Source organism: Clytia hemisphaerica, unplaced genomic scaffold (genome assembly GCF_902728285.1).
Source record: "Clytia hemisphaerica strain Z4C2 unplaced genomic scaffold, Clytia hemisphaerica genome assembly, whole genome shotgun sequence".
Lineage (NCBI taxonomy): Eukaryota > Metazoa > Cnidaria > Hydrozoa > Leptothecata > Clytiidae > Clytia > Clytia hemisphaerica.
In genome coordinates this window covers 146493-159983 of record NW_027103768.1, presented here as the reverse complement: position 1 = coordinate 159983, position 13491 = coordinate 146493, and the positions used below count along the sequence as shown (strand labels likewise).

At 36.5% G+C, this 13491-nt stretch overlaps 2 protein-coding genes across 2 annotated transcripts; both read left to right on the top strand.

Moving 5' to 3' along the window:
* The first annotated feature begins 285 nt into the window (after positions 1–285).
* On the top strand, positions 286–6586 carry LOC136805738 (rab proteins geranylgeranyltransferase component A 1-like). The gene is made up of 2 exons (XM_067062284.1): positions 286–364; positions 4978–6586. Exon 2 carries the CDS (start codon positions 4986–4988, stop codon positions 6495–6497), a length of 1512 nt encoding a protein of 503 aa, XP_066918385.1. The 5' UTR covers positions 286–364; positions 4978–4985; the 3' UTR covers positions 6498–6586.
* A 1330-nt stretch (positions 6587–7916) lies between these two features.
* LOC136805719 (stromal interaction molecule 1-like) lies at positions 7917–13225 on the top strand. The gene is made up of 14 exons (XM_067062265.1): positions 7917–8071; positions 8345–8511; positions 8609–8726; positions 8861–8972; positions 9131–9246; positions 9489–9595; positions 10009–10120; positions 10445–10556; positions 10713–10828; positions 10994–11168; positions 11343–11427; positions 11635–11886; positions 11985–12085; positions 12249–13225. The coding sequence occupies exons 1-14, from the start codon at positions 7981–7983 to the stop codon at positions 13084–13086; spliced, it is 2502 nt and encodes an 833-aa protein (XP_066918366.1). The 5' UTR covers positions 7917–7980; the 3' UTR covers positions 13087–13225.
* The last annotated feature ends 266 nt before the right edge of the window (positions 13226–13491 follow it).

Sequence of the window (13491 nt, the reverse complement as noted above, 5' to 3'; positions counted from 1 at the left end):
CCGCCCGGCTCCTCGAAGGTGCCAAAGCGCCCCAGCACCAGGCAGGGATGTCTAAAGTTCAAAATAAAACATGACGAGACAATTCCAATTCTAGTCGGGCTCGACTAGAAATTACTACATCCGTTAAAATAAAACAAATAATATTACAAAATAATACAATACCATTTTATCATTAGCGTACCCTTTGTCTTCGTAAGTCTTTTTCGTAATATAATTGTAACATCATTCCCATATAATTTACATAACTCAAATACTCTCCAGTTTGACCCGACTGCTTAATTCCAAACAAACAGTCAACGTCAATGGTTAAGTCAAGGCGTCATTGCCACAAAGGTCACAGGTACTCACTCTCAGGGTTACACAGGTAATATTTCTTGAATATTTCTAAATATGATTTTGACCTTCGTCTTTTACTCCTTAAAATTTGACTCCTCCTGTCCCCTCCTCTTAGGCTGGGGACAGCCTGCTCTGGAAAATGCTGTTTCACTTCTTTTTTCATGTCATCATCCATCAAAATCAATCGATATCAATTGATTGGTCAATTGCTCATCGATTGGATCATAATGTATCAAATGGGAGAGTCTGGTAATAGTCAACATGATTGGAACATCTAGACTCATGGTATATATGGTTCGAACTTTTTTGGCACGCACGTATGTATGGCGGGAATGTTTGGGTCGGTCCTCACAGGTGTTTGCCGTAAGCAAAAGTTGGTAATGCAAAGTCTCACAAAATCGCATTTAGCAAACGCAAAAAAAAACTCTATAATGGCGGCATCGTGCGAGAGCAAACAGAATACCAAAATAAACAAATTTCAAAGGCTCATTGTAAGTGATTGAGTGAAGCTATCATCAAAAAATAAAAAGAAAACAAACCTTTAACCTTTCAATAATCCAAATAAACAAAATATTTCAAATGAATTGATGTTTAAGTTTGAAAACAAGCACCATTTCCACCATACACTTTTAGAGCAAAAAGCAGCATTTCGCTGAAATCTGCTGCTCTTCCCGGGCAAATAATTTCTCAGAATGTCAGAGAGTCTGGTGCTGAATATATAGTTTAGTGGGTTAAGCTTGTTTTAGTTCTCTATCGTTAGATAAAGCCTGAAAACCTCATCTGAGACGGGGGTCATAAACGATCTTTGTCTATTTTGCAGTCGTACAATCTTTTACTTCTCAAAACCATTTAAATTCAGGTTTTATATATAATAACAAAGATATTTAACCAAAATTTGTTTCATTAAAGCTATTTTCTTTCAGCGAAATAAGCCTTTAGTAAATATTTAAACCCCCGGTTTTATTTCGATATTTACAATGTGATTTTATAGCGAGAGTTGGGAACCGGCTAGATTGTGTGATCTGATTGGCTGAATGAGCAAACGCGGGACTCGGCCCAGGACTTTTTACCCGCGTTTTAAACGCGTTTACGGCAATGTTTATTCTTTACACTTTCGTTTTCAACATCTGTTGAACATGGATTTTGGCTTGTAACGATTACCTCGCATAACATCTGTGTCCTGCGTCTAGGATTTGAATCTCGGGTACCTAACAGCCGGGGGTTGGAATAAGCGGGGGGGGGGGTTGGAAAAAATCTCAAAACTTAATAAGCGGGGGGTTGGAATAAAAATGTCCTGGGTGGAAAGTTTTTGAAAAGGAGGCTAATACAGCAGAATTGTAGCGACTCCAGAAGTCATGCAACTTTCGTTGACGTCAAACCAAGTGTTTAATTTTTCCGTGAACTTTGAACCCTTCGCACTTTTTTTCTATGTATGCATTCCGGTTTTTACTAAATGAAAGCCCTTAATCTTAGCTTTCCAGCGGTATATAACACTGTGGACACGGGCTAGACGGCAAATTGGTAAAATGCCTAACATTTTGCAACATTTTGAAAATTTTTTGCCGACGGGAGAAAAAAAAATGCAACTATCGATGAACAAATGTGTCTGGAAACGGAGGAAAATGTATTTGAAGGCTGAAACTTTGTATGTTTATCAGAAAAAGGGTGAGGAATTCAAAAATCACATTCGCTAATTTTAGTTCTTTCATTTTCATGTAGTTTTTTTCACTTTTTTGCTTCTTTTGCATGGGAATGTCCCAAAAAAAAGTTTTTATTTCTGCCAAAATGGATTTTCTTTTCATTTAGGGTTTCTCCTTTCAGAAAAAACTTATTCTTTACTCATAAGTTTTTGTTCCTCCATTTCCAGAGGCCCCTTGTAAACGGGTCCTACCACCTTTTTTGACTCATTTCAACCTTTTCCAAGCTATTTTCTTCAAAAACAAAAATAAAACAATGCAACTGTCTTCTTTTTTCAAAAAAATATATATCTTGTTATTTTGATAAATATACTAAATATTTTACAAATATTTTTATATAATAATATTCTAACACCATCAAAGAATTCTCCCTCCAAATTTCAGGTCTCTAGCTACACTAGAAAAAGAGATATGCAAGAACAGGACAGGACTCCCGCCCCCTCCTGGCTCCTCCGCAGTAAAAACTCGCTCCACGTACACTTTGTATAGTGCATAAGCAGATAAACTGACCCTTTACCTTGACTTTATTGCTAAATATCTAGTCTTTTGTTTTGATTTCTCAAGTGTCAAGCAAGCTTAAACTTTCACCAAATAGTGTGACAAAATGCCTCAAGAAGCTAAGAATATTATACTATCTTTCTGTGTTTTCAGTTGTCAAGCTGTCTGCCAATTCTCAGCCTCAGCCAGCTCAGCTGCAGCAGTGAATTGAGCCGTGATGAACTGAGCAGGATCTTTTCTCGCTTTTTAAAAACTTTAGACTTTTACTGGGGCTAGAACTCGCACAAGAAAAGAACCAATAGCTCCGGGGGCATTCCCTTAACCACTCGGCCACTGCAGCTGATTCCCAACTGAAAATGCAAAGTATAAGTAAAACAATGCGAATCGCCGATTTCTCAATCTGACGTGGATATAACAAGATTGCGCGAACGGTGTTAGGTCAACGTCCTTTCTAAAAATAACCTGACGTGGATACAACCACTCCGTTTTTTTTACATTTTTAGTCAAATTTTTGACACTAAAATTTGAAAATCTTTACAACCACTTATCCTCTGCAGGCCTATGACCCCTCATTTTCTTTCTTTTTCAAAGCTCTACAAGATAGGATAGGTTTTGAAAAAAAAATTAAAATTTGAAAAATCTTCTGGAGTTGCTAAGAATTGGGACAAAAAGAGGGAACTTTCAAAAAACATTTTCCCAAAAATGAATAAGCGGGAGGTTGGAATAAGAATGTCCTGGGTGGAAAATTTTCAAAAAAGTAATTAAGGGGGGGGCGGCTATTAGGTACCCGAGAGTAGAGGGGAAAATGTTCCACTACGAATTTTTTTCATATTTCGATTTAAAAGCCTACTCTGTGCGGAAGAGAAATTGTGTATTTTTTCTAATACGCCGTTCATTAACTCGAATCAAATGACTTTGGAGGTTCAGTGAAAGGGTGGCCGAATTGCCGTCCCATGTGAAAAATAATTTCAGAATCAAAAAAGGGCAACAATTGGAACACTGATTTTTTTAACACCCATATGCAATTTCACACGTTTTCACGTTACCGTTGCAGTTGCTGTTGTGACTGCGGAAACTCTCTAATGGGTGAATTGAGACCACACAAAAATTGGTCTTTCCCAAAATATTTTCAGCCTGGTCAACTTTGTGTGCTTTCAGTTAACTTCATACAAATTTCCATACCATACAGTCAATTATTATATAAATAAAAATTGGATCTTTTGCGTTGACATTTGCTATGATTACACAACGTGAAAATACCCAATGTAAGGTTAATTTATCTCCACAGGAATTAACTTTTAAAAAATAGACTTTTCTCAAGTAAAAACATTTGAAAAGTAGGTAGAATAAAGCTCTATTTTTAGCTTAGGTTGCCCTTTAGGGGGCTTTTGGTCAACTTGATTCCACCCTTAATATCTCATACAAACTGACTGTGCCAGACATTTGCTCGTTTAATATGGAAATATTTCACTCTTTCTGGCTGGATTTTTCGGAGCAGAAAAATCTCGGAACTTGTAAAATATTTCTCATATTGTACTAGCAACTGTCCGATAACTATTAATTTTTGTTATTGAACTATTCAAAACTTACAAAAATAGTATTGTCAACCTGGGTTTCAGCATAAAATGAAGTAAAGCAAGTCTTGACAAGACATCAATCATTCTGTCAGTCATTCTGTATACTTTCATCGTTTAAAGTCTTTGAGATCAAATCTAGAATCACATTCAAATTCCAAATAGCTTATAGCTAGACTCAACAATTCTTGATTGTACATCTGATTTTGCTTTGACAAGTAGAAAAGAAAGACAATTTACACCATCTGATTCGACCTATGTCTTTCTGAAGATCCAAATAATCTTTGAATAGAAATCGAAGCCAAAATTTTTGAAGCTTTTGGTAGAATGTCTTCTTTTGGCAATTTTTTTTGACTGTTCAGAAATGAACAGTCATTACTATTGCGTAGTTTTCATTATATATTGTTGCAGACAAATGTTCTTTTAAGTAAAATCCTCAATTATCTAAACTGGGCTTAGAAAAATTGAATAAAATCAAAACTCACTCAATCAATTGATTTTCATTTCTCAAGATTATTGAATAGATTTTGGATATCGAAATATTATGTATAGTTATAAAATTTCACAAAAATCATGGGGATTTTACTTTATATAAAAATTAGTTTCCACTTTTTTGTGACATACTGTACATAATTGAGGGTTGATATAAATCCAAAAACCAACAAAAATCTGTTGAGTATCATGTTTTATCCTACACCCAGAAGCATGTTAAAATGACTCTCTCTGATAAGAACAGTAAAAATATCAAGAAAATTGTTTTTGCCTACAGGTATAGAATAATAACAATATTATTACATGGCTTTAATTGTGGCCAATTATTGTAGAAAAATTCTTAATTGACCAAATAATGGTTTTAATTTGTCTCGTTTTAGAAGACAAAATGGAAGGCGATAAATTACCTGATAGTTTTGATGTAGTGATCATTGGAACAGGGTTAGGTGAGGCTATTGTAGCTGCGTCTTTATCAAGGATTGGAAAAAGTGTACTTCATATCGACCGAAATGATTATTATGGTTCCCATTGGGCTACCTTCAACTTTGATTCCATTTTGAAATGGGCAGACTGTTATCAGAAATGCAACGAAGAAGAAATATCAGATGAAAATGATAAAGTCCCTTCTCACGACTCTGCTATTTCAAACATTGAAATAAGGTCTTTTATTCCTGAAACATCTCCAGTAAATGATATAGCTAAAAGCGAGGAGACTTCTTCTGAGAAAGACTCAAGTGCTGCTTCAAATTCTGAGAAAGAAGATGTTCCTTCAAACGATGAAAACACACCAGCAGAGGCTAACTGTGAAAATGAAAGCACAGAACAACCAAGTATAAATCAAGAAGCGGTTACTGATAACAGTGAAGGAGTTGAACCACAAGAAGATGAACAACAGAAATCTGAAGAAAAACCTAAGCCAAGTTTCTTCAATCCACCAAAACAATCTACCATTGTTAGCCAGGCTAAAATCAAACAAAAATCTCCTGACATTTCATTAGAAGATTTCAATGCTTTATCCAGAAGATTCAATTTAGATGTGAATCCAAAGTTTCTTTTTTCTGCTGGTCCGCTAGTCAATGCTATCATTAAAGCCAACATTTCCCATTATTCAGAATTCCAAGTTGTAAACCGAATTTTGACATGCAAGAACGACAGTATCATTGAAGTACCTTGTAATCGAAGTGATATTTTCAGTAGTTCCTTTCTATCAATGATAGAGAAAAGAACCCTTATGAAATTTCTTACACTTTGTCTTGAGTTTGATGCAGATTCACCGAGCGAAGATGTGAAAAAGTACCAGGAGAAATCTTTTGTGGAATTTCTTCAATCTAGAAGGTTGAGTGAAAACCTTCAAAAGTTCATCATCTTTTCAATAGCAATGGTCAAGCCAAACACCTCGACACTCGAAGGTCTCAAAGAAACTTGTTCATTCCTAAAATCACTTGGTCGCTATGGCAAATCCCCCTTTATTTGGCCTCTGTATGGTGTGGGCGAACTACCACAGGCTTTCTGCCGAATGAGTGCTGTCTTTGGCGCACTTTATTGCTTGGGGAAATCACCTGTTGAACTCAAAATCGAGGAGAACAAATGTACACATGTAGTGCTGGAGAATCAAACCATTAAGTGTGCTCATGTTGTTATGAACCGTAGCTTTTTACCTCAATCCTATCTGAATCCATCAGTTAGCAGGAACAAAGTTTCAAAAGCCATTCTCATAACGAACGGATCAATATTGCCATCAGAGACTGAGTTTATATCCTTCCTAACTATACCTCCATTAGCTGGTAAAGAAGAACTAGTACGTGTTATAGAGTTAGGACCCTCTGCTGCTGCTTGCCCCGCTGGTCTTTATGTTTTGTATTTGACATGTAAGTCCACTGGTAAAGCTTTGCAAGATTAGAAGATTATGTTCACTTATTGACAGAAACACAAAGTGATGATAAACCAAAGTTATTATGGTCCATTTATTTCAATGAGCTAGCGGATAATAATGATGTGGTTGACTTACCAGAAAACCTTTCAGTGACAACAATGCCAGGGTCTTCTTTAGGTTTCAAAGACGTTGTTGAGAATGCAGAGATGATTTCGAAGAGGATTTTCCCTGATGGTGAGTTCTTGATGACAGTGCCCAATGCGGAAGACATCGTTTGGGACACAGATAAAACTCAAGAGGAGAAGAATGAGGAGGGGAATGAAAACGGAACAACGGAAGAAGAAAAGCAAAATGAACAAGATCTCGAGCTTTCCCAAGTTGAACAGGGGGGAAAGGAAGTAGAAAAAGATGGCGACAAAACTGAAAACACAACGTAATGTCATTCCATAAGGAAAAGCTTCTTTTTATATATATGATTTATTCGAATTTTTGTATTTTAAATTAAACTTTTGAATATAATAGAATATTTTTTCGTTTTATTTGGATAAGCATACAAATAGCTTTTACTTTAACTTTAGCGCTTTAGAGAATCTCTTATTGAATGAATATCTTCTACTAGTGAAATGTTTAGCACTCAACTCGTCGTGAACGATTTACCTCTTCTCTCTATAAACAAGAAAAACTGTTCTGAATTACGAGCATTCTAATTTGCAATTTTGGATGGCTTGTATATTACATGTTACGTGAAATTCGACAACTTTTTCACATTATTATAACACCTCCGCTCAACTTCCTACATATTGTCATGTTTATTCTGTCTTTTTGTCTTTTAGTTTGAATTTTATCAATAAGTATTAAAAAGTGATCTGTTTTTAATAATACCTCGTCTTTTGTGAACTCCATATTACATTTTAATGTGGTCTCTTTGCTGAAAATTGTAGCAGTGTCTAGCCCAGAGGAAAACTTTTGTCACAAGATCTAAAAAGGTTAAACGGTTACGGTTAGTACTACTAAAGAATCTGTAATGTTTGCTTGCTAAGTTTTTCTCTATCACCATTTATATTTTATGTTTGAGAAGTAGAGGATTAGCTGATCGTTTAACAAACATTCATTTAGTAGAGAGTCCTGTTTGTATAATAACTTTGCTTTACCGTATGTAGTTTTTTTTTAATTTCGTATATTGATATGCAAGGTAGAGACAACGTATATGTGAAGAGTTGCTCAATTTTAATCTAATGAAGAAATATATATCTTGTTGTTTTGTTCAACTTTTCAATTATATATTCCAGTTTTTTTCTCACCACCAATCAGTCTTTTTGAAACAATTTTTTCTTCATTTTTTTCTTGTGTGATTTCTCTGTTTAAAGAGGAAAAGATCTGTTTGACGTCTTATATTCTGATGACTGTCTCTCACTCAATTAACTTCTTTCGTATTTTATATTATAGTGAAAAAAAGATACATTAAATCCTGTGAAAAGAATGTCTGACTAGATGGCTTGGTTGAGTGAGGATGCGATCTCCATTACTTTTGATTTTGTTGTTGTCGTTGATATCGTGGCACGCCACTGTTGCGGACACCAACACACCATCCACAACCACTAGTGAGTACCAACTTCTTGCTTATCAAAAACAGTTCAATTCACACCAGATTTGAAGCCGATTGACGCAACACGCTTGTTTTTTGTGACAATCGAAATAAACTCGTGTTTAAAGTTTTATATTTATAATGCTGAATTCATTGTTTGACCAGAGTTTCGTACCTAATTTTGAATTCATAGTTTCATAGCGTCTACAAATCATCAGTGAAAAGTCTGAAAACGATTTCGAGTACGATTTTATTCCCAGCATTCAATTTCTTGTTATTGATGTTACAGAGACAAAGGAGAACAAGCCAAAGCCAAAGACAAAGGGGAACCAATCAACAACGACCACCAGCACAACGTCAGAGGAACATGATGAGAATTTCGACGCTATCAAAAGTTTACACGCAGTTCTTGATGATGACCAAGACGGGATAGTTAACCATGACGAATCTGCTGACGTAAGCAATATTTATGACTGACGAATACTCGGGAATCCTTTTAGAAATCGAGTATAAATGAATTTAGTAATTTGAAATTCTTTTTCACTTTTTACAGTATATGAGAGAAAACGAATTGGAAGACACGGACACGAAGCAAAATTATATGTTTATTGACGATTCTGATCAAAAGATTTCTGTCGATGAACTATGGGTCAAGTGGACTCGTAACAAAGGTAACAAATCTAGCTTTGTGAGAATTTTTTTTTTTTAGAATTGAAAGATACTATGCCAAGCATGTTATGTCACAAAATGTCAGTGGGCGAATTTCCCTTCATTATTTGTAACACCCCTGTATCGTTCTTTACAGTTTACAAGTGGAGTGTGGAGGAAGTGATTCATTGGTTGAAATACACCGTCTACCTTCCTGAATACGCTAGAATCTTTCGTCAACACAAAGTCAACGGAAAACAAATACCAAGGTATGTTTACGTTAACAATGAAAAAAGTAAAGTAGTTTTTTTTAAGGTTTTGCTGGTCTCTTACGTCTCTCGTTATTATAATGTGTATCTAATAAACCTTTTCGTGGGAAATGTAAAAAGAAAAAAAAATAAATAAACACTTGATTTTCTTTGCACAGACTTGCTACACCACAAGATTCATATTTACAAAAGGAATTGAAGATTAGTAACGTTCAACACCGAAGGAAAATTTACATTCGTGCATCAGACCTCATATTATTTGGTGTTCCTGCCGGTAACTTTAAACCTCGGAAAAAGTTTTTTTGTATTCCAATATTGTAATTAATTAGGGCTTTCGTTCTAAGATTCACCATCAGCTTTACGCGAAAGCAAGCGTGGCTGTAGTAAATAAAAAAGTTGAAGTTATCCAAATTTCCAATGTTTCAATGTCTCTATTCAAGTGGTTTGCTCCTCTCTAATTCATACAATTTAAAGAAAGAAAGGACTACTGGACCTTCTACAAATATTTATGTTTAGATTACAAACCGTTACAAAGCGACAAGAGTTTTCTGGCCATTCGAGCAGTGCATCAGCATTTGGACGATGATAGTGACGGATCTATAGACACTGGTGAATCGCAAGAGGTTCGTCCGCTTGCTCGTTTGTTTGCGTTTGTTTGTTTATTGCAAGATCAGACTTCTATCCTCTTCTACGAAGTGTTTGTTTTCGGATTAGTAAAACAACTCTCAGTCAATATACGAGAATAAAAAATTCAACTTATCAAAAAAAGTATTTATCATTCGAACACTTCGTGTCTGATAAAATAAGCGAGGTTATGTCTTTGCGCTTTGGAGGACGGCTGAGTAACTGAAACGATTGTGAGCAATCCGCAGTTTTGACCCGCAAAATCGAGGACGGTAAAGTGCTAATCTACCGTCATCCTCAGTCAGTTAGGATCTAGACACAACAGAAGCTAACTGTAACCTTCGCAAAAAAGAAAAAAATATTCTCACCATTCTGACAGATACTTCATGATATCACCTTTCTTTTCTTTTAGTATTTAGATGAAGAATTGGAAGCTTCCAGCTCCAAAAGACATTTAGCATTGCACACACACGATAACTTCGTTTCCGTTGATGAATTGTGGGAAAGTTGGCAAGAAAGTCCAGGTGAGCCTTCCTCAAAAAGGTTGCTTGCTATTGCTGTCTGGGGTGACTCGAATTCTTCCGTTTCGATTGTCATCAACAGGAAACCATTCATTCTTACTGGATTTCTTCGCTCACTTTTCCAATAATTCTCTTCAATTGCTGATAACCAAATAGTGGTGTTTCATATCACAGTTGAACTTGAATCTTATGGATTGTAACCTAATCCCGCTTATTTCTTACAGAGTTGTACCCAACTTTTCGATTTATCTATTCGTCTACTTTTTTCTGTATAACGAAATTTGTTCTGCCATTTAAAGAAAAATTGGTTTTTCATTTTTCCTATAGTTTACAGCTGGACGACCGATCAAGTGATTGATTGGTTGAAAAATGTGGTTGGGCTTCCCCAGTATGAGAAGAAATTTCGCCAAAAGAAAATCAACGGAAAATGCATACCAAGGTCGGTAGTGGTAAAATTCTTCGTAAAAGGAAAAACCGGAACAAAGTACAAAGAATTTGCTACGTGAATTTTTTACTTTTCGTATCTGTGTTTTCCCAATTCATATCCTGGACTTTTTCCCGAAAGTATACTCTTTTTTTCGGGTGTTTATTCTAGGATTGCAACAGACAAGTCCTCTTTCCTACAGATTGAACTTGGAGTTCAAAACCCTCGACATCGACGGAAAATTTACCTTCGAGCATCAGATATCATCTTGTTTGGAGCTCCGGAAAGTAAGTTCTTAGTTTATATGCCATCGACAATGCTATTATGCTTGACTTATTCAGATCCTCTTGCAAACCAGGATATCTTCCGAAATCAACTGAACTCCGTTAGTGAGCTCCCCTGGTTCCTGATGGTGGGGTTTGTTTTCCGAACTTGTTTTCTTTTTCTTTCAGTTGCTTCGAATCACCACAAAGACATGGTGATTGCTATCATCGTCCTCATCTCCACCTTGCTGTGTTTGTACGCCTTCCGCGAGAAGAGGATGAGCAAACTACAAATTGAAAACATGTCCAAAGATTTGATGGCTCTCCAACAAGCTGAAGACAATCTCAAAGCCATGCAGGAAACGTAAGTCCTCCCTGAAAATTTAAATTCAGCTCATTTCTTGTTTAGTTTTCCCACCAACCAAGAAACGAGGAGATTGTCATTATCATCTGAAAACTACCTCACTTACTAGCAGACTCGTGTTATTGCAAAAGCTTCAAAGTTTAAAAATGTTTGTTCATCTGAACTCATTTATAGTTTGGCAGATGCGGAGCAATCACTGAACGGTGAAAATAGCTCGGAGCGTGAAAAGTTACTTCTTGAAGAGATCGAAGAGGCCAAGGTAAGAACTTTTCTTTTGTTTAATGTTCACTGGTTCCATGCACTGGCCACGCCACAGTCAGTCTTTCAGTCTAGCCATGCCAGTTTTACGAGATAACAAAGCTTCTCATTGTTCATTCATCCTGCAAGTATGAAACTTGTGAAAAGCGCATCACGCAAATACATTGATTACCTTTTCCCTTTATTCTATTGTTTCTTTTCGAGATAGAAAGAGGCAGAGCGATTACACCAGGAACGAAGTAAAAGTCAAGAGGAGAAAATCAAATTAGCCTTGGTGGAGCAGGAGTTATCAGAAGTTCGATTGGCTCTCGCTAAAGCTGAACTTGAAATGAAAGCAAGTCGAACGCATCCACCACAAGCGCTTCAACTATGGCTTCAAAAGACATATCAAATGGAATCGGAATATTTCAAATTGAGGAAAGATATTGCTATGACACAAATGAATGAGGCTAAAGAAGCTGTACGTTGTCCTTTTTTGATGTTTGATTATAAAAATCTAACACTATTGAGAGTCAAGAAAAGGATTTGGTAATAAGGAAGAATTGTTCTTTTTTTTAGTGTGAAGGAGTAAGCAAGGCACGAAGAACAATGTTTGGGTCATTGAGACTGGCACATGGACAGACGATCGATGTTGTGGATCAAAAAATCATCAATGCCAAGTAGGTGTTCTCTTTCAATTAGTGTTGCAAATGCAAGGGTACATCTGCAGGTTTCTTTTTTCCCAGCTAGATTTTGTATACTTGGTTAGTTAGGGAAGCTCTTGAATAAAAATCCACAATTTATTCTCAATATGTTCTGTGACTTGTGTATGTTTCCTTGTAGAAGTGCATTGGCAGAGGTAACGAATATGTTGCAGGAGCGTCAACATCGGTGGATGGAGATTGAAGACTTGTGTCAATTCACCATCGCCAGTGATGGCCTCTATGGTAACATATCCAAAAAAAGTCGCAGGTCATCTTTGCAAAAAGCGTTGGCTGACGTCACATCTCTGGCGCTTTCGGTTCCGCCCACACAAGACACCATTAATGAGGAGGGAAGTGTCAGTGAAAAATCAGATGTTTCTGATGTGAAGAACTCTCGAGAGAATAGCTTCGATAGCGGTTCAGGAGGTTCATCGTCTGCAACATCACGCCAAGTATCCATGATCTCCACTCAGTCGTCTGTTCTATCCAACAAAGACAACTCGGATAGTGTTTCACTCGGTGGCAAATCTAATCGTCGCTCCTCAAATCAAAGCAATTCACGAATTCGTAGAGTCTCGTCAGAAAAGTTCGGTAATTTATCGGATGGTCGCAAGGAAAAGAAGCTCCAACGTGTTAATACTGAACCTATCGATATGTCAAAAAGAGCTTTGAGCAATGCTATGAATGGTCGACCTCGGAGCTCAGGCGATTTAAAATTTGACGCCATTGGTGGTGGTAGTGGTGACGGACAATCTTCTTCTGGGAAAATATTTACCGCCCAATCTGTTGACGAACTGAATCGATCGGCCAGTAACCACAGTCTTAAAGATACTAATGACAATGACGGTAATTCGACAAATGGGGACATGTCTGATGGCTCGGTGGCGTCATCTGTTTCCATAACAACAAAAAAGAAAAAGAAAGGCATTCACGGAATAAAGAATATTTTTCATCGCAAACAGAAAGTGGATAGATGAAAATTTTTTACAAAGATTTTAGTTTTTTTTCTTCTTTTTTATAAACGTTATTTGATATCAAAGCTTGGGTTTTGACGCTTTGGTATCAACAGACTAAAACGTCTTATTTCTCTGTTTAAGAGACTCAATATACAAACTAGACTAGACGAATGTTTCTTCTGTTTCTCTGTGTGGAAGTCTGCTCTCTAAGGGGCCATCCATATAGTACGTACGCAGTGAAGGGGGGAGAGGGGGGTTTAGCAAAAGCGTACATCTATTGTTTAAATAAAGTCATGTCAAATATTTGGAAAATCTTTGCGTACGTACTATATGGACGGCCCCTAATAATTCTTGGACCATCAATCTGTCTCGTTAGTTAGTTTTTGTTGGGCAACTTTTACCAAATATCTTTCATTCAGTATAATA

Bases quoted from the DNA above. Each gene is read 5' to 3' on its own strand.
- LOC136805738 (XM_067062284.1), top strand. From the start codon at position 4,986: ATGGAAGGCGATAAATTACCTGATAGTTTTGATGTAGTGATCATTGGA.
- LOC136805719 (XM_067062265.1), top strand. From the start codon at position 7,981: ATGCGATCTCCATTACTTTTGATTTTGTTGTTGTCGTTGATATCGTGG. The intron at 8,072-8,344 runs GTGAGTACCAAC...TTGATGTTACAG, and splicing joins CACACCATCCACAACCACTA to AGACAAAGGAGAACAAGCCA. The intron at 8,727-8,860 runs GTAACAAATCTA...CGTTCTTTACAG, and splicing joins CAAGTGGACTCGTAACAAAG to TTTACAAGTGGAGTGTGGAG.